General features: G+C 49.0%; 7 protein-coding genes across 7 annotated transcripts; 4 read left to right on the top strand and 3 right to left on the bottom strand.

The window, feature by feature from the left end:
• Positions 1 to 862: 862 nt before the first annotated feature.
• CLUP02_12711 (uncharacterized protein) lies at positions 863 to 2,823 on the top strand (the record flags this gene model as incomplete). Its single annotated transcript, XM_049291674.1, has 4 exons — positions 863 to 1,093; positions 1,186 to 2,083; positions 2,140 to 2,600; positions 2,665 to 2,823. 4 exons carry the CDS (start codon positions 863 to 865, stop codon positions 2,821 to 2,823), a joined length of 1,749 nt encoding a protein of 582 aa, XP_049148820.1.
• Positions 2,824 to 3,280: 457 nt separating this feature from the next.
• On the bottom strand, positions 3,281 to 4,144 carry CLUP02_12710 (short chain dehydrogenase/reductase; the record flags this gene model as incomplete). Its single annotated transcript, XM_049291673.1, has 2 exons — positions 3,281 to 3,932; positions 3,999 to 4,144. Coding segments are annotated over 2 exons (798 nt in total), but the record flags the coding sequence as incomplete, so codon positions are not given.
• A 1,504-nt stretch (positions 4,145 to 5,648) lies between these two features.
• Positions 5,649 to 6,664, bottom strand: CLUP02_12709 (uncharacterized protein; the record flags this gene model as incomplete). The annotated part of the gene is made up of 3 exons (XM_049291672.1): positions 5,649 to 6,224; positions 6,315 to 6,558; positions 6,591 to 6,664. The coding sequence occupies 3 exons, from the start codon at positions 6,662 to 6,664 to the stop codon at positions 5,649 to 5,651; spliced, it is 894 nt and encodes a 297-aa protein (XP_049148818.1).
• A 311-nt stretch (positions 6,665 to 6,975) lies between these two features.
• CLUP02_12708 (uncharacterized protein) lies at positions 6,976 to 8,216 on the top strand (the record flags this gene model as incomplete). Its single annotated transcript, XM_049291671.1, has 4 exons — positions 6,976 to 7,004; positions 7,227 to 7,284; positions 7,334 to 7,421; positions 7,477 to 8,216. 4 exons carry the CDS (start codon positions 6,976 to 6,978, stop codon positions 8,214 to 8,216), a joined length of 915 nt encoding a protein of 304 aa, XP_049148817.1.
• Positions 8,217 to 8,450: 234 nt separating this feature from the next.
• Positions 8,451 to 9,845, top strand: CLUP02_12707 (uncharacterized protein; the record flags this gene model as incomplete). The annotated part of the gene is made up of 7 exons (XM_049291670.1): positions 8,451 to 8,527; positions 8,737 to 8,843; positions 8,971 to 9,106; positions 9,284 to 9,371; positions 9,439 to 9,537; positions 9,612 to 9,686; positions 9,783 to 9,845. The coding sequence occupies 7 exons, from the start codon at positions 8,451 to 8,453 to the stop codon at positions 9,843 to 9,845; spliced, it is 645 nt and encodes a 214-aa protein (XP_049148816.1).
• A 2,452-nt stretch (positions 9,846 to 12,297) lies between these two features.
• CLUP02_12706 (polygalacturonase) lies at positions 12,298 to 13,914 on the top strand (the record flags this gene model as incomplete). Its single annotated transcript, XM_049291669.1, has 6 exons — positions 12,298 to 12,588; positions 12,653 to 12,830; positions 12,884 to 12,962; positions 13,035 to 13,429; positions 13,486 to 13,500; positions 13,604 to 13,914. 6 exons carry the CDS (start codon positions 12,298 to 12,300, stop codon positions 13,912 to 13,914), a joined length of 1,269 nt encoding a protein of 422 aa, XP_049148815.1.
• A 1,212-nt stretch (positions 13,915 to 15,126) lies between these two features.
• CLUP02_12705 (fungal specific transcription factor domain-containing protein) lies at positions 15,127 to 18,196 on the bottom strand (the record flags this gene model as incomplete). The annotated part of the gene is made up of 7 exons (XM_049291668.1): positions 15,127 to 15,745; positions 15,798 to 16,516; positions 16,568 to 16,836; positions 16,906 to 17,094; positions 17,211 to 17,405; positions 17,679 to 17,810; positions 18,100 to 18,196. 7 exons carry the CDS (start codon positions 18,194 to 18,196, stop codon positions 15,127 to 15,129), a joined length of 2,220 nt encoding a protein of 739 aa, XP_049148814.1.

Here is an 18,196-nt window from a genome sequence, read left to right as displayed (position 1 = left end):
CGCATTCTGCAATCACGCTAGATCAAAGCCTAGAGAAGAATAATTTTGGATGGTATACACGGTTTGACTCCGGCGTTATCGATGCAATATCACCTAGCTAGCAGAGCACCAGTTTCCCCAAACGCCCTTTGTCTAGTCTTTCCATACCTCCGTCAAGAAATCTTCAACGGTAGTGGTTCAAAGATCGTCAAGAGGCCTGATTCTCACCTCTATGTTTAAGACACTCCACGTAGCTATTACCTTTTGCATAAGTCGGGCTTCTCGTCATTAAACGAAATAAGCGGTTATTCTTTGATATCAGTACTTGTAGCCCTATTACGACCGTTCATAATCTTACTTATCTTCACATGATTGATTTAGAATTTTCTTAAATCTTAAGAGTCATTCCTTTCTCTCCCTTGTTTTTATCGGAATCGAATACGCCATATCCGCAGGTAGTGGTTCTGCGGGTCAGGCCTTGGTCTTGGCTATTCATGTTGGGTCGTAACCCAGAGTACCTCTTGTAATTTGCCGCACCAATGGAAGAATCAGCAGAGGACGAAAACTGGGCAAACAGCCAATTGCTGAGGGGACTTCATGAAGGGCTGAACGCCGGAGTGCTGTGCCGCTTGGATCCTGAAAGGCCAGGCAGACAAGTGTTGGCAAATATGCTGCTGAACCGGCGAATTTCGATCGGTTCTCCCTTCCAACCTCATTCAATATTCCTTGTGTCTCAATCAAAAAAAGTTTCTTGACGTTAGAATCGTTGCAGATATTGTCGCTCCTCTCTTTTGCTTCTCGCTCTCTGCTCTTTTCTTTTTGTCATATCCCGTTATTATCTGAGCGCTCCATACACAAATATAGCTGAAGGCTGAAGACAAAGATGACTGCAATAGCATCAGTATCATCGCCATTAGATGGCCGAAACAGAAACGGTGAGGCGAGCGAAGCCGTGGTAGAATCGGCGCCAGCGTCCGCGACGAACAACGCAGACAACATCAAGCAGTTCGGCGTCGCCTCCTCGGAGCTGCACGGCTTCAAGCTATACATGGTTCTTATTGGCGTCTGCTTCGGCGCCTTTGTCATGGCTCTCGATGTCTATGTCATCGGAACGGTTCGTCGCCCCGGCAATACACACAATCGCTCTCGCTTTTTCTGTCTCTCTTCCTTCCCAGTCGGCCAAATATCTGACTTTGCTCTTGCCAGGCCATTCCTTCCATCACATCCGAATTTCAGAACACATCACACATATCATGGTATCCGGCAGCCTACACCTTGGCGGTCTGCTCGCTCACCCCCTTGGCGGGCAAAATGGCCAGTGTGTTCTCGCTCCGCTGGGTCTATCAAGGCTTTTTCTTCGTCTTCCTCGTCGGTAGTGCCATTTGCGGCTGGGCATCTACGAGCGAAGTCTTCATCGTCGGCCGTGCCGTCTCGGGCATCGGCGCAGCTGCGGTCACCAGCGGAGGGCTCACCGTCGTCTTGACCATATCATCACGCCAGCGTAGGCCGTTATACATCGGCCTGTGCAGCAGCTGCTTTGCCCTGGGTCTGATTCTCGCCCCCATCATCGGCGGCGCCTTCACCGAGAAGGTCACCTGGCGCTGGTGTTTCTGGATCAATCTACCCGGTGGCGCCGTCACCCTGCTCGCCATGTTCTTCTTCTTCAAGTTGTCGCAACGAGAAGGCAAGCCAACGACCACCATGAAGAAAATCTTGAGTCTGGATCTCGCTGGGTCGTTCATTTTCGTCCCCGGTATATTCATGTTGATCCTCGCCCTACAGTGGGGTGGGAATTCATATTCTTGGAAGTCGGCAACGATTATTGGCCTTTTGGTTGGATCAATCGTCATGCTGTGTCTCTTCGGCATCTGGGAATCGCGCTTGGGAGACTCGGCCATGATCCCTGGTGTGCTGGTCACAAGACGCACCGTTCTGCTCAGTGTCATCTTCTCCTTCTGCCATCTAGGTGCTCTATCCGTCTCGTCTTACTACCTCCCGGAGTGGTTCCAGGCAGTCCAGGGCGCTAGTCCCTTTGAGAGCGGCATAAGGGTGCTGCCGTCCGTCATATCACAAATCGTAGGAACGATTTGCGCAGGTGGAATCGGTTCGTACATTCCCAATCCCCTCGCTCACATGATGGCCGCTGACGCGTCACCACAGCCCTCAAAATCCGTTTTTACAACCCTTGGTTCTTTGTCGGGCCCGTCTTGATGTGCACCGCAGCTGCTCTATACACCCAGTTCACCGTCTCCAATACCCCATCGAGCCAATGGATCGGATTCCAGGTCATTCAGGGCCTGGGCGTAGGCTTCTCCATGCAGATGCCATCTCTAATGGTCCAACTAGCGCTCAAGGACCGCGCCGACCTCCTGCCCATCGGCGTCTCTCTCAACATCTTTGCCCAGTTCCTTGGGGCTACCGTCACGCAGGTCATTGCCGGTGCCATCTTCCACGCGCGTCTGGAGAGCCAGCTCGCCTCGCGAGCTGCGCTGAGTCACGACCAGATACAACTACTTTACCGGAGCGGTATCGCAAACGTACGAGCCATTGTGGACAAATACTTTCCCTCGCTTTTCGACCCCATTATGGAGTCGTACAACTCTGCCATTGCCCAGACACACGTGAGGCCCCTATCTCTAACACCCGACTTCTCGTTTCCAGGTTCGCTAACATGTCGCTGAAAAGTTCGTCGCTGTTGCCTCAGCTGGTGTGGCTTTTTTCCTAGCCTTCGGGATTGAGTGGATTAGAATAGAAGGCTCGGCTATCAAGTTGGGCAACCAGGATGATGTGGAAGCGGCAAACCCGACCAGGGAAGAGAAACCATCAGAAGCTACGGGGCATTGAACTCCGTTTGTCTGTTTCTGGGTCTCTCTGCAGCACGTCCTCTGTTCTGGAGAAGCAAATTTGGCTCCGATGTCCTGGTTGCGACACAGCTACCTGGCGGTACAGTTCACGAATGATTCTTTGTCGATGCTGGGCGGATAAAGAATGGCTGGAGGTTACAATAATTATTAGACATGCGATACACCTGATGTACTAAATACTTTAGAAGCCCTTTAATAGGGCAAATCTCCCCTTAGAAATGTTAAACAACGACTCTTCCTGGTACTATCAGATTTATTCAGCGAAAATGTCATCCGAACACTTGCCCGTTCAAACTAGCGATGTAAGTTGCGTATTTTCTTCAGCATCCAACCTCTCATTAGATACATTTTACTATGATCCTTAGTATAACTTTGTAAGCCGACATCATAACGAACAACCACTTATCCCAGGCCATGATCTAGAAACACGATGACAATTAGTCGCGCTTTGCATCGTTCGCGATTCTCTCATCCTCGACTAATCTCTGTAGTTTCTCCAGCCCAAACATCTTCCAAGTCTGCCAATCAATGACCCATTCCCCAAACAGTCGTAATGCCCACCATATCTTCCTCGACATACCACCACACCACAACCAATCCGACCGCCCGAAAAGCCAGCCCTCAGGCTTCAGCGCATTCCCAACCAGCTCCTCCGCAAAAGCATCTGTATCCGTTGCCCCCTCCTCCTGGCTCAGGTGTACGTATCGCTCATACAAATCGCTCATCTTCGCGTACAGCGAGCCCGGCGAGAGACTGGGCTGCGGCTTCTCAGCGATCCTGGACTTGACGGTGCCCGCCACGACGACCATGACGCGGACCCCAAACGGTCGCAGCTCCTGCCTCAGAGTGCGGCTGTAGCTTGCGACGGCGCCCTTGCTGGCGCAGTAGACCGATGCGAACATGTACGGCGTCACGGCGGCGCAGGAGGAGATGTTCATTATTAGGCCTTGGGCCGCGATGAGATCGTCCGCGAAGGCTTTGACCATCGCCATGATGCCGAAGACGTTCGTGTCGAAGTTGGCGCGGACGTCTGGGATGGATAGATCTGTGGCGGGGGAGATGTGAATTCGTCCACTGCGCGAGCGGCGGCTTTAACAAAGGGTGCGATCGAATGAAGGAATGAAGTGTTAAGGGTGCCGCTTGACGTGTACTTACGCGTTGTTGACCAGGATATCCAGCCTGCCTCCCGTTCTATCTTGGACTTCTGTATGGCAGGCAGCTATGCTCTCCTCGCTCGCCACGTCCAACTGCAGCGCGTCAAAGCCTTCGGCAATTAGTTCAGCGATCACATCTTCTCTGCGAGCTGTAGCGATGACATAGAGTCCTGATACACGTCAACGGCTCTTCATTCATCGGATTGTTTAGTTTTCCTGCGGACGATACCTTGTTTCCGGAACTCTTGACACAGTGCATGACCTATACCGCCCGTGGAACAGCTAGTGATTTTGTTGGTTGATCTGTGAGGGCTATCGGGATCATGCTTCGCTCTTACCCTGTTACGAGGACTGTCTTCTGGCGAGAGCGTGGACTCATTGCCTCATTTGCACGCCTGTAGTCAAATACTGGAAACGAATTATGAACCCAAGTGTTTGAATTTTTGCCAAGATTGTGCTTCCTGGTTTATGTCCTTCTCTTTGACGACTTTGGTGGTGAACTGGGTTTCGCACTATCACTGCTCGGTGCCTATTCTTTTCGAGGTTATCGAATAACAGTGATACACTTCTACATTTCGATGCCAAGGCCTGGAGTGCAGATCATCGGAAGCCAAAGCCGGCGGGTTTATTATTGGGGGGACGTTGACAGGGATGTAGAAATTCGCCGGGCCGGCGTTGAAGATGCAACAACTCAGGAGAATTGTCCGGAGGAGCCTTGCTTCCAAAAAGTCCTAATCCGTACGTATCAGCGGCAAGAAACAGCGATTATTAAGAGGCCGCTAATACACTGCTTGCTTCACCGAAGATGCACCAGCCCGGTAGTCTCTGCGTATCTGGAGGGATGTGTTTTTCCACGGATAGGTTTCCAAATGTCAGGTTTTCTGCATTGAATCATTAGCCGAAATTAAAATCGCATCCTGGTTTTCTTCAACTGACACATCAAGGTTGTGGATAACATGCCATACTACTTGGAGACTTTCGGATTCCTCGTCTATTTCTATTGAGAGCCACACATGGCGGCTTTCCCAAAATGACTACATGTCCCATTGATCAACCATGTACAGATATATTGTTGCTTAGAATCTTTTGATTCTCCACGAGAACTCAGATAGGTGGGTGCTGAACGTCTCGGTGTATGCGGGGCCACGAAGGATGGCTGAGACTAGGGTCCTATGGAACTCGACGATAACGGTAGCCGACTTGTCAAAGCAACTGAGACGCCAGCTAGAATGACCAAAGCTTTGGTTGCTGGCGGAAAGAACCCAAGTAATTGAGCAAAGGTTCAAAATTACGAGGACGCCCTAAAATTACCAAGCATGATCCATCCTACGCTTAGTTATTCAAACCTCCTAGATCCTGGCATTTCTGGATTCGCTACTCCGAAGCCGCCCAACGAGCCACGGTATAATGCTAGCCTTCACTTGCCACGCACAGTGCGGCCCAATCGTTGACGAGGGTTTTTCCTCCTCAGGTGCGATTAACCTCGACAGTGCAGTCTTACGCTGCTCTGTTGAAGCAGATGGAGCAATCGCTATAAACTGCAGTGTATAAATGGACCCGAAATCCTAGTGTAGAGGCTCAATTAACTACGATCGAAAGAAACCAGATGCAAGACCAACCATAACCCAAATGAGAAGAATAGACGACACAATTACTCAATCCATCCTTCTGTACTCATCACATCCCTAGTCCACTTGTCCAATCTCTCTGCGAGTTTCTCGTCCCTCGCCGCACTACTCTCCCACCATGGTTCACCACACCGGTGATAGATATCAGTGTACATACCACTTTGCTCCGCCTTCATATCCTGGCTTGCCGCACAGAACAGACTATTCCACGAGCCTTTGTCGGCAGACCAAAACATCTTGAACACACGCAAGGCCGATAGGATGCTCAACACGCCCTTCTCGGACGGCTCTACCGACGTCGAGAGGTTCGTCTCAACAAGACCAGGATGCACGGATGAAGTCCAAATTTCGCCCTCGTCATTCTCTGAGCCGGGGCCGTAAATCTTGTGCAGGGTTTTGGCGTGCAGAATGTTGGCGACTTTACTCTGACCGTACCGTTGCCATGGGCCTTCATCCTTGAGGTTCAGGTTGTCAAAGTTGATGCCAGTCTTGGGTGCGCCTAAGTGACCTGATGAAGTGAGGTTGACGATGCGTACGCTGCCGGGAGGAAGCGTTCTTGATGTCTTGAGCATTACTGGGAGTAAGTGCTCTGTGAAGACCCAGTGAGACAGGTAGTTGGTTTGCCACTCGGCTTCGTGCCCGTCTTTTGTCATGTCAAATGGTGCCGCCATGATACCTGCGTTGTTGACCAGGCCATGTAGGGTTGTCTCAAGGGTGAGGAAGTGCTTGGCTGCTGCGACAACGCTAGTGAGGTTCATAAGATCCATTTGTAAAAGGTCGATATTGGCCGAGGGGTATGTTTTTTTGATGCTCGCAATGGCTTCTGTGCCTTTCTCTAGGGATCGGGAACACATGTAAACGTGAGCGCCGTGTTCTGCGAGGTGGGATACGGTGTAGTAGCCCCTATGATGTGGAAACATTAGTGATTTGAACTTGTAGATAAGCTAGTCGAGGGTTAGACTTGCATGCCGGAGTTACCACCCGTGACTATGAAGACCTTGCCATCAAGGTCAGGAAGAGAGTCGGGATGGAAGCTCATATTGCAAAAGAGCCCTTGGTGAAGTTGAGGTATGGGTTATGGAGTTATGATGGTAAGAAGGAGGTGATATAATGTGTTTGATTGAATTGTATGATCTGGACGACACAAAGACTCTGCGTCGGTGCTGCCATATTTATATCCATTCGATTGCTCAATTTCCAGGATACTTGGATCTCGGATCTTCTTGCAGGTATCAAGCGTTGTGAGCAACCTGCATGATCGATAACCAATCATGCAATATCCGGGTTGAGGGTGAGTTGATGGACCAATAGGAAAATGCTGACCGAGGAAGTGAGCCAGCTGCATAAAATATGGGGCTTCCTAGTTGTCAGCCATGGAGGTGAGCAGGTTGCATGACACTTGACCGGCTCGAGTTGGTATCTGGTGGACTGACCAATGATATCTCATCAAAGCATCAACTAGCCTCTGTTGTCTGTGCCTCAATTGCTGACATGGTCGACATCGATTCCCCCGTTCCCGAGCGCCAGACTCGTGATTTCGAGCATCCTACATGATCCTCAGGGAATTTGCATCGTTCATCACCGGTTTCGTGGTCCGATAGAATCACGATGACAACGGCACCATGCATTGAACTCTCCTCCATGCCGCAGTTGGCCGAGGTACGTGCCGCTCGGACATATCATGATAGGCCTTGCTCACCGGATTTAGGCGACAAGTGGACAAGACGACTGGACAGGGACCACAAATGCCGCAGCAAGAAGAAAAGCACAGACTAGACTCAACACAAGAGCATACCGTAAGCGAGGCTCACGCCAGGTATTACTCAGTTATCGAAATTAACAGCCGAGTAGGCAAACGTAAAGCCTTAGCAAACAAATCCGAAGCAGTCGATGCCGCAGCCAAATCACTCATCAAATCAGAAGCTGTGGTAGAATGTTGGGATATCAAGCAGGAATCCTTCTCCACAGTCCCAGCATCCCGTGTCAAACATCTATATAACGCAAGAAATCCCCTTCTACCAGAGAGATCTAAGAAGAACCAACTCCACATCATCTTCCCCCTCTGCCCAGACCACCTCATCACACTCCTCCAATACAACGCCGTACGCGCCATGGCCGCCAACCGCACCCTAATCTCAGACATCCTCACCACACCCCTAGACTGCGCAGAAGAAATCTTCCACGTCGTTCCCTACCCTAACAACCCTGGACTTCTCCCCTCAACACTCCTACCCACTATCACTCAACAGACAGTGCTTCACAGTGACTGGATCGATATGTTTCCTTGTCCGCAGGCGCGAGATAGTTTGATCCAGGCCGCTGGCACTTTTGATGAGGACGACCTGTGGGCAGACTGCGTCGGGGGACTATATGAGGGCTTTCCTGATGATGAAATGGAACGACGTGGTATGATTGCGTGGTCGCCGACTTGGGATATCTCGGGATGGGAGATGTCGGAAGGGTTTATGAGGAAATGGGGGTGGTTGTTCAAGGGATTGCCGGGGCCGTTAGAGGCGACAAATCGATGGCGGATAGAAAGAGGAGAGGAACCATTTGCTCAAGACAACTATCAGTCGAGCTTTGTTACTTGAGCTTTTGTTGGCCTACAGGTACAGCTCGGTGCTATCACATGAGCTCCTTGACAGCTGAGGATTCTTATGAAAGCATAAATTGCTAGCAACAGGATAACATTCTTGAAAAACGTTCAGCATCAAAACGCGTAGATCAAGGTCTTTAAGAAGGCTTATAAGTTGAATAACACTGATTGCATACCTGGAGTAAGATAAATTGGTACATGTAAACTTAAGGCGCTTTGGCTGTATAATATGGTTCTCGCCATCGGCTACTCTCCCAGTCTTGTCTACGTCCTTTCTCATGCCAAAGGCATCATTGGAGCGATACTGTTGCTTGGCCGGATAATACAGAACCTTGGTTATACCAAAAGCCAGCCTCTACCGAACAGCACCGGATATAATGCTTTAATCTAGACTTGAGTTCATCTGTTTCCTATTAGAGTGTGACTTGAACTCGTTTTTGACTCTGTTTCATAGGTTTCATTTTAAACATGCCAAACTTTCTTTTCATTGTGTATCATTCCATTCAGTACTCTAGATCCATGACGGTAGACAGTAAGTGGTTTCAATTTGAGTATCTGTCGGTGGGAAAACATGCTGGCCACCAGCCATTACCCATCAGCGCTTTCGGAAGGCTGATAGCTTGTGAAGCCTTAAAGCCCAACAACATAGCTGTATGGGTTTACCAAAAACCGCACCAGGTTAATGCAAACTAGGCCGATGGGTATATCCGAGACTACCTTAGGTTGGAATGCACTGCGAGGTTTGTTAGCGGACAAAGATAAAGCTGCACTATCGTTAGTGTACCTTGCATGCGTCACATCAGTCTGTTCTTGCACTTTCCCGAATAAGGCCACATTAATAGACTCGTGTTCGCAGGAACGACAAGGCGGCATTTGCGTCGTATTGTTCGCATACCCTTTGCGAAAGAAGAGATAGATCGCAGTAACTTCAGCGAAACCCATAAAACCCCTTAGCTCAGACTAAACAACATCTCTCTTGGCAGACCTGCACTAGATACGGCTCAAAACCATTTCTCTAGACATGAAGTGATGATATGGAAGGCTGTGCTGTGAGGGATGGAGTGGTAACGTTCTGAATGCTCACGATCAGATGATGCACCCAGTGTCTGGAGGCATCATTGATATTCAGACATCACCACAATCAAGAGTAGTTGGCTATGAAAGTCTTAGAACGCTCGTGAAGAGGATTGCCATGATTTCCGCAACTTCCTCATAAGTTGTCAGTTATTGAGGAAGCGTTCACACTCGAAACCATTCCCTCAACTAGCAAAGGGCCTGACGCGTCTGAAACGCGGCGCCCAGATTTGGCGGCAGTGGTGGAGCACGCAAACTGCACATGGACAACGCGGGGAGAGTTCAACGCAGCATTGCCACATCAAAGCCTCATTAGACAATGGCCGTAGCGTCTTTGGAACGTTACACGCTGGTAATGGATGCGGCTGAACTCCAACGCGGCGAGGCGCTTGTCTACCTCCAGCACTTTCTAAACTTATTGCAGCAACTAGGGCTAGAAGAAGGGAAATACTAGTGTGTGGCCAGGGTCATGACACTGTGCTTTCAGCATAAGGCCAGCACTTTTCTCAGTACGCCTAAGCTCAGCAATGCAATCGCTCATGAGCCTTGAGAGCTTTGCTGTTGAATGAAAGGAACTTCCTAGTGAGACTACGTCGTTGTCAGTCTAGTATTATGACGGATGTAGTTAGGGAACACCTGTCTCCACGTTTCGAAACAACGTATCAATTCTTCTGTCATTGACCAATTCCTATCATCAATGAGCCCGGTCGAGTTTAGTATCCGCTCAAGAGTTTGTTGTCGTTTGACCTTTCTATATCAAGTATGCTTGAAAGTTCCCTGGCCCTACCACGAAACTTTTATTGAGATTCAGCCACTATTAAAGTGACGTCGATCATGTGAACCGGGAACTGGATGTGTGAGCAGTCCTCTCAGTAGATGGTAGCAAAGAGGTAGCCGAAATCGCATGGGAAAGGTCGCGTTATGTCGATAAAGATTCATCCTTGATCCGCCACCGCAAGCTTATATAGAGAGGAGTCTAGTCTTTTTTAAACACTCCATTATAAGTGTGCTCTGCTCTAATTCCAGAAAGTCAATTAGAGGCGGAGTATAAGAGCTACTGCTGTGTGGTACCAAACTTCGACGGTAGTGCCTTTCTATGAAAATGCGTCTCATCTAGACGTTTTTTGTATTCAGCAAGGGGCTATTACTGCTTTTACGACCAAATTTCTGTTAAAAGATAAGCTACATGTCTTTGTGGCGCTAACTTCTCGAGCAGGATAATACTAACAGCGGTGTCTATCGTTTCGAGGCTATAGTTCCACCCCATGCCCCGTATTCCCCTTATAACAACTACGACGAAGTCAGGGCCAGGTAGCAATATCTCAAACAAGAGAATAGAATAGAGGAACAGATACCCGGTGCGCGCATATCAGGAATTACTAGTTTTCAATCCGTGACAGGCCCCATATCTAAGAATCGAAATCAGTGTAGCCAGAAAAGGTTCGGGTCTTGCCGAGACATCTTTCTCGAGAATGTTCGCAAAGTTATGTCATTATAGCTTTGGGAGTCATGACAGCCCCGATGACCAGCTTGTCATTGCTAGGTAGGCGAAGTCCACGTTGCCAAATCGTCAGAACTACCTATATACGGAAACTCCACCGCCCTCAACTTACCACTCAACCTTCTACTCCCCAAACCAGTAAAACTTACCAGTCTCTTAATCAATGGCAAGCCTACCAGTGTGGGCGTTGAAGATGTTTCCATCGGTGTCATGCCATCGGGCGCCCGGAACGATCCACTTCGCTGTCACAACTGTGAAGAGCCAGATGATGTGGAGGAGACGTCGGAAGTACATGGTGATCCTGTATCGAGCGATAGGTTGGCGTGAGGAAAATCGAAGCTTAATCAGGGGTAGGATTCACTAGAGTCACGGCTGATCCGATGCATCGAGGCGCCGTCAGATAAACAAGCATGTGTCCGAATCTCGTCGGTATCGCATCGTCTTCTATGATGTGCACATCCATCTAAGATCAATGATTGCTTTTCCAACCCACGATTAGGGTCCTGTCGGTATCCGATACTGATCTTTGACCGAAACTCGGGGAAAAGGAAGTGGTACCGCACGCCAAGCAATCCGGCCATGTCAATGCTCCCGCTATAGCTAGTCGCCCTTTGCAATTCTTAATATGGGCAGCTACGCTAACCTGTGCGAAAAGACTTGCACCTCCTTAGACGAGGTGTCATCATCCAAACTTGCCTGTTGCGAGTAAGAATTAAAATTCTGACCCCTGCTCCCCTGCCTTACCGCGCAACTCTACATTGCCAACAAGCCTTTACGTGGGAACGAGCTTTTGCGGGGAAGCTTGCTCGATCCCTGCAGGGAAAGAGTAAGGCTCGGTACAAAGAAGGACGAGTGAAGCTTTTCTTGGTAAATAATTGGCGTTCCTTACCACAATATTCGATGGAGTATCTAGTCCCGACACACTGTGATGAACTTATTCCGCGAACCATTTTGCATCTTTCAACGGATTCATTTCCGTTAATTGTGCTCAAGTAAAGTCACGGAAAACTTTCGTGTTCTGATTTACTGACGCCAAAGCAGTTATTTTCGTATCTGGGTAGGACTCACATCCTAATCGAGCCTTCAAATACTTCTGGGCTAAGTCATCAAAATTGGTCAAATCGGCCTTTTCAGCCCTCTTTGGGGATGGGCAACAGGTTGATCGTCCGGATTTGCACTAATCCTTTCTTTTCCCTTTGACCGAGTCGCTCTCTTTTGCTCCGATGAATTAGTCTTGTAGCTGTCTAGACTTTGATGTACATGGCTGACCGAGGCCTTCGATGTATGCGTTTTGGTACACGGGTGAATGGATACTCGTTATTTCGGCACTTGTCAAAGTCATGAACATTGAATTAGACTCTGATAGTCGACTCATCCGGGCTTCGTGTATTTCGTCAGGAATTCAGGATATCTATAAATTCAAGTCTACCTCACCCACAAATGCGAGAAACTTTGTCATCATACCTAGCATCGACTGAACTCTTACTTGTACCATCTCACTATGTTCTTCAATCGATTCATCTCGACAGTGGCGTTCGTAGCTGGCTTAGCCAATGCTCTCGCTCAGCTTGGTCCGGTTCAAGGTCTTGATCGACGACAGGAAAAGTCTACACGTTGTGTAGTGCCTGTCAACGGTAACGGCTCTGATGACACGCCCGCCATCCTTGCTGCTTTTGACAAGTGCAAGACTGACGGACATATCATCTTTGAGAACGTCACGTATCACATCGGCCAAGTCATGAAAACTGTTGATCTAAACAACGTCAAGATTGATATCAAAGGGACTTTGCTAGTATGTGACGATGAGCGTGGTTTATCGTAGTCTTTTGACGTTAAGAGATTGACTTGAAATACAGTGGAGCAAGAACACAACGTACTGGCTAGCGAATTCTCTGCCAATTGGCTACCAAAATCAAACCGCCGCCTGGGTCCTTGGAGGAAAGCATCTCGATGTGAACGGCTTTGGCTATGGCACGTTTGATGGAAATGGCCAGACTTGGTATGACTTGGTCAATGGAGAGTCGAATTACCCCAGTGAGTCATGCTCTGTACGGTGTTGACGAATGCAACTGTCTTACTCGAAGTAGACCGACCTCATGCTCTCTTGCTTGACGGGGCTGAAGACTCGGTCTTTGAGGGTCTTCGATTTGTCCAGGCTCAAATGTGGTAAGTTGCCAGAATGTTCCGTTCTTTTGCTTCTATACAGCTTTGTGGACTTGTATCAACTTCTCGGAATAGGACGGTCACAATCACGCGGTCCAAACGTGTTCTCCTTCAAGACATCTATGTCAACAACACAAGCTCCAACAGAAACCCGGCTCGTAATACCGACGGGGCTAACACCATGTTCTCGGATAATGTCCACTTTCGTCGCTGGATAATCAAAAATGGAGACGACTGCATCGCGATCAAAGCTAACTCTACAAACATTCTCATTGAAAACGTGGAATTCCACGACGGCCAGGGCGTTGCTATTGGCAGCATTGGGCAGTATGCTGGCCGGTTTGAGGCCATCGAGAACATAACGGTCAGAAACGTCTTGGCCCATGGATCTCGATATGCCGGTCGCATCAAGACGTGGACTGGTACGCAGCTCGGATATCCACCAAATGGCGGTGGCGGTGGCTTAGGATGTAAGGCGTGACTTCCTACAACGTCGAGTTGAGAATGAGCTGACTTTTCCACTCAGATGCCAAGAATCTCAGTAAGTTGAAGCCAGTGAAAGCTACCTTATGGAGAGCTATCCAAAATAAATATCCCCATGACGTCCGGGACAAGGATGGTGGAGCTAATTGTTATTCCCTTAGGTTGGGATAATGTAACCATTTACGACGCAGAACAGGCTCCCATATACGTGATGCAATGCATCACCTACAACGGTCAGCAGGGCAATTGCAGCTCGTCTTTGTTCGATATCTCCAACATAAGCTTCACCAACTTCCGTGGCACACTCCAAGGAAGCCGCGTCGCCTACTTGCAATGCAGTCGGGCTCACGGCGGATGTGACGATGTCCGGATACAGAATATGAGCTTCACCGACATCAGTGTCGATCCCCCGATTTCTGCGACAGGATATAGATGCAGCAACGTGAATGAACCTGAGGGATTCAGTTGCTGAGCTCTTCTTTGATAGGGTTGCCTATAGGGCTATCAAGGAGGAGGAAGGATATCATCAGCTATGATAGGGTTCCTAGTTAATCTAACTATCGGATTGGAAGTCCAATTCGACCTCGGCGTATAGCCGACTGCGCAGGGGCTAATTATAGCCTATACTTCCGATTATTACGGCCTACTTAACTTATAGTTAAATGCGGCAGCCTATGAAAATTCCCCGGGGGCTCTATGCTTGTAAGATCGCAGGGGAGCAGGGATCATCTTTTTCTGCTTATCTCTTTCTTTCCATATTTTGATATTCCTCAAATAAATACAAATTTGACAAAATGTTCCAAATGTCAGGCAAAATGTCTTATACTTACACCAGCAAACTGAGTTCAAAAAAGATCGAGGCTTTGATGATCATGATAAAGTGACGAGAATCAATATGAGAGGAAAAGATAGTAATGAACGTGCATCTATATGTAGCAAAAGAGATTACGCTTGGATAACTTCTTTCGATACGTGACGGGTTCTGGTATGCCGTGAGATAGTGAATCGATGGCGAGTACCTAGTCATTGACTGAATACACATTACGTTAGTCTCACAATCGAGAAGAAGTATTTCCAGAAAGGAGATGCATTCAGCGGTAGATGAGAGTTGTTAAAGAGGGTGGACCTCGTCCGGCTGAATTTGACTGCAGTAGGGGTCTTTTGTTCAAGGTCTGCAAGTGATTGCAGCTACCGATTCCGGCTGCTTTCTGCTCCAGCACAACCGTCTTGTCTGCTGCAACATAGCGGGGTGAAGTCCGGTAGGGTGAAAGAACTCTGGAAATCTGGATGAGCACTTGAACAGCTGTTGTCTTCTAACTTGTCACGCACATGAACCGGGGGTGCCACTCAGTAAGCTCATCTGATATGGGTTTTTCCCGTGTCCAACCTGTCAAAACGTGCAGTCTCCCACCAGCAATGATTTTTATTCGTCTATGTTCAGTGTATCCCGCTGCCACACAACTATAGCACTGACCCGCCTGTGGCGCGTGTCAACGCCACGAGGGCGTGTGTAGCCCACTGTTGAAGCCCAGAGGCTACCACTAGTCTCATATTCTCTCACTCTAATTAAGTTGCCCCATAGAATTAATGCTGACAATGACTCAACGTGTTGCGTAAGAGTCACGGGATCAAGAATAGAAAGAAATAGAAAGAACTGGCCCGCAGGTGAATATAGGTAGTAACGTTAATCCTGATCAGAAAGGCTGTGGTTCAGAATCTCCTGGTATTGCCAAAGTTGCGGATGATACTCCATTGGCAAACCCCAATTTGCCACATCCAAAACCCCGCCAAAGAACGGAGCCTCGGGTGTTGTTGTGCTGGCCATGCTGACCACATCCAACTGCGAGTACTGTTCAATATCAGCCGCTGAGGTAACCCTAATGAATACTGCTGCGTCGCAGTTGCTGCTAATGTTGCCCGGCTGGACAGCGGCTGTTGTTTTCATGGCGGTAGTATCTGCTGAAGAAAAGCTGGTATACTCTTCAGAGGTCATTGATCTTGTAGTTGGCACGCCATCGATAGGCGCGAATATTGAAACCTGTGCATTATGTGATGTAGGACCGATGGAGAGCGGGTTTGTCGCAAGGACAGCAGTGTCATTCAGGATAGAAGAAGCGACGTCAACCATGATACGAATAATTTGATACAATATGACCGATTGGTGATCTGGATCGTACTTCTGAAAGAAGGAGATCACAGCGCTGAGAAGACTAAGGTCTTGCGTGGCACTGGAAGCCATCTTATTGTGGAGAATGTTGACGAATAGAACGTCTGCGGACCAAGCTACCTGGTAAAGGAGGTATCTGGATCGCATTATTAGGTCGGGTCAGCTGGCTATAAGATAGTGCGGCTTACGGTGTGTACGGATGTTCTGTCTGATGATATCCAAGGAGTGAAATTGCCGCTCGAGAGGCAGAGACGCAGAGAGCCAGAGAAGGACCGATATTGTCGGGTTGGATGCCTTCTCGATCCCCTAAGTATGGAAGACGGAACGCTGCGGAATGAATCGCCACCACCAGTTGAAAGTACGTGAAGTGCAGTGTCGTAAGACAAGCCATCCGTCTATAGTCTCCGTCAATAAGGCATTCGAAGCATTCAGGGTGAATCACCTCCGGGATGCCTCGCCTCCATTCTTCGAGTTCAGAGTCAAGACGAACAATCTGAGCCTCGAGCTCCGATGATGAGACTTTGGCGCTTGAGTACAGCTCTGACGAGATCCGTCCTTGTATCCTCGCTAGACGGACCTGTTGCAAGAAGAAATTGAGAGAAGCGTTATTAGGAAAGTGGTACATACTATACCCATCTGCTGGGTACTCTTCTGGTAGGTCGAGTAAGAATTCATCCTTGATAAGTGGGGGCTGGCCAATACGAAGCATAAGGTCATGGTCGAGAATATAAGCCTGCCAAAAAAGCCGACGACGATGAAGCCGATCTGACGGGCTCAAAGTAGACGGAGTGAAGGCTGTGCGAAAGGTTTCTGGACGGTGATAGCCAGACATCAGAAGAAGCTGAACAGCGAGACCCGAAAGAGACTGGGCAACATGGTTTTCGAACGTGAACTTATAGAATAGGACCTGGAAGATTCAGTATGGGCAATCTTCAGACGAAGGACGCGTTCAATTTACCATGGATAGGAGCGAGCCGATTGTCAATGGCGAAGGCGATCGAATGAGCACATTGGGAATCATGCCCAGAGCATTGTGAATGTATTTCTTGTAGACAGCCTTGTTGCGCATGCGACTTTGTTTGCGAAGGGTATAGGCAAGCATGACGTTTACAGCCATCCACCAGCCAGGGTCTTCGATGCGTTGCCCAAGCAAATAGGATCGCATGGCGGTTTGTATCTCAGACTCCTGAAACAGCCTGATGCTCATGTTCGTCGTTGCCATGTATCCTACGGCTCACTTTAATTAAATTTGGTTCCTCATCATGCGACTTAGATGCATTATGATGGCGTCTTTACCATTCACGCAATCAGCAACGACTTGATGGTCGGGCAGTGGGTTATTCGTATCCTCAGGCTGCAGGTAGGAAGCCGAGTGCAGGCTTTGAAATTGATGCTGGAGGTCGTTCAATGCATCGGTGAGTCTTGAGTCGCCAACCAGATGTTCGACCTGTGCTAGACCTTGACGTGAGAGCAGAGAGCAGGCACCTGGACAGTCGTCAGTTTGTTACCATGTTGGTGATGATCAAGTTTCCGGAACTCGTTATATGTCAGTGAACGACACAAGGATGTGTGTTCACATGGTGTGGGGGTCCCCGACTTACCTGTTGCGGAGATGACTTGCGGATGAGGAGCCCTCACATAATGCGCCATCCCCTCAGTGGAGGTGCTGGAAGGCATTGATGGATGCTTGTCGGATTGTCCAGTCGGCGAATTCACATCGGTGGCGCTCCGACACAGCAGTGTCAGTCCAGTTGTCGAAGCAGAGACTGCAGAATCCGGTGAGTCGAGCGCATTGTCTGGCGATGATACATTTGGTTCTGGTTTGATTTCGACCGGCGCTGCGTCATTGGACCGGCATATCGTCGCGGGTCGACTCTTCATTAACACCTCCTCCACTAAAAGCTCCATTTGAGCCAATCTCTTGGCGGAATGATTGTATAGACTTTTTCCGGAGTTACGTTAATAAAAGTCCCCATGTTCGGAGTATCAGACAGGCAACCCAGTGGACACCAGGAATCACCATGATACACGTTGGAGGAACTGAGGTAGATTGTGTGATCAGGACTTACAGCCTTCGACGTTGTGTTGGGTGTCGGCTCTGAGGCCAGGTGCAATGCAGCCCAAACCTAAGACAGTGGGAGCAGTCTGGAGTTTTGTGATCGCATTTGACCTGCAAAGTGCGATACCAGATCGCCGGTTCACTGTTAGTCAATGCCCTTAGGTCTCATCTCAGGCGTGCAGGCGACCTGATGCTACTGCCTCGACAGCAACTTACGACAAGCCTGCGTAAAGCTTGAGCGAATCACACGCTGTCTTCACTTTCACTCAAGACAGACGCATCATCTACTGCCTGGAACAACCCGGACCAGTTACATGGAAAGTATAGACATGCCTTGCGATGTCGACACGGAATACAAGCTAATGGACGAGGCGGACGATGCGCGTCACTCTTGTGGTTCGCAACTTCTCCATTGTGAAGGGGTTGCTGACGATCTGGACTCCGCTCCGCGACCTCTCTCGAGTTGCCTCGTTCTGGGCTATTGTTGGTGCCTGACGTGGCCGGCTCTGATTCATGTTTGTCTGCCAT

The sequence above is a fragment of the Colletotrichum lupini genome, chromosome 6 (assembly GCF_023278565.1).
Source record: "Colletotrichum lupini chromosome 6, complete sequence".
Classification (NCBI taxonomy): Eukaryota; Fungi; Ascomycota; class Sordariomycetes; order Glomerellales; family Glomerellaceae; genus Colletotrichum; species Colletotrichum lupini.
The sequence above is the reverse complement of the archived record's forward strand: the minus strand, read 5'-3'. Positions and strand labels throughout refer to the sequence as shown.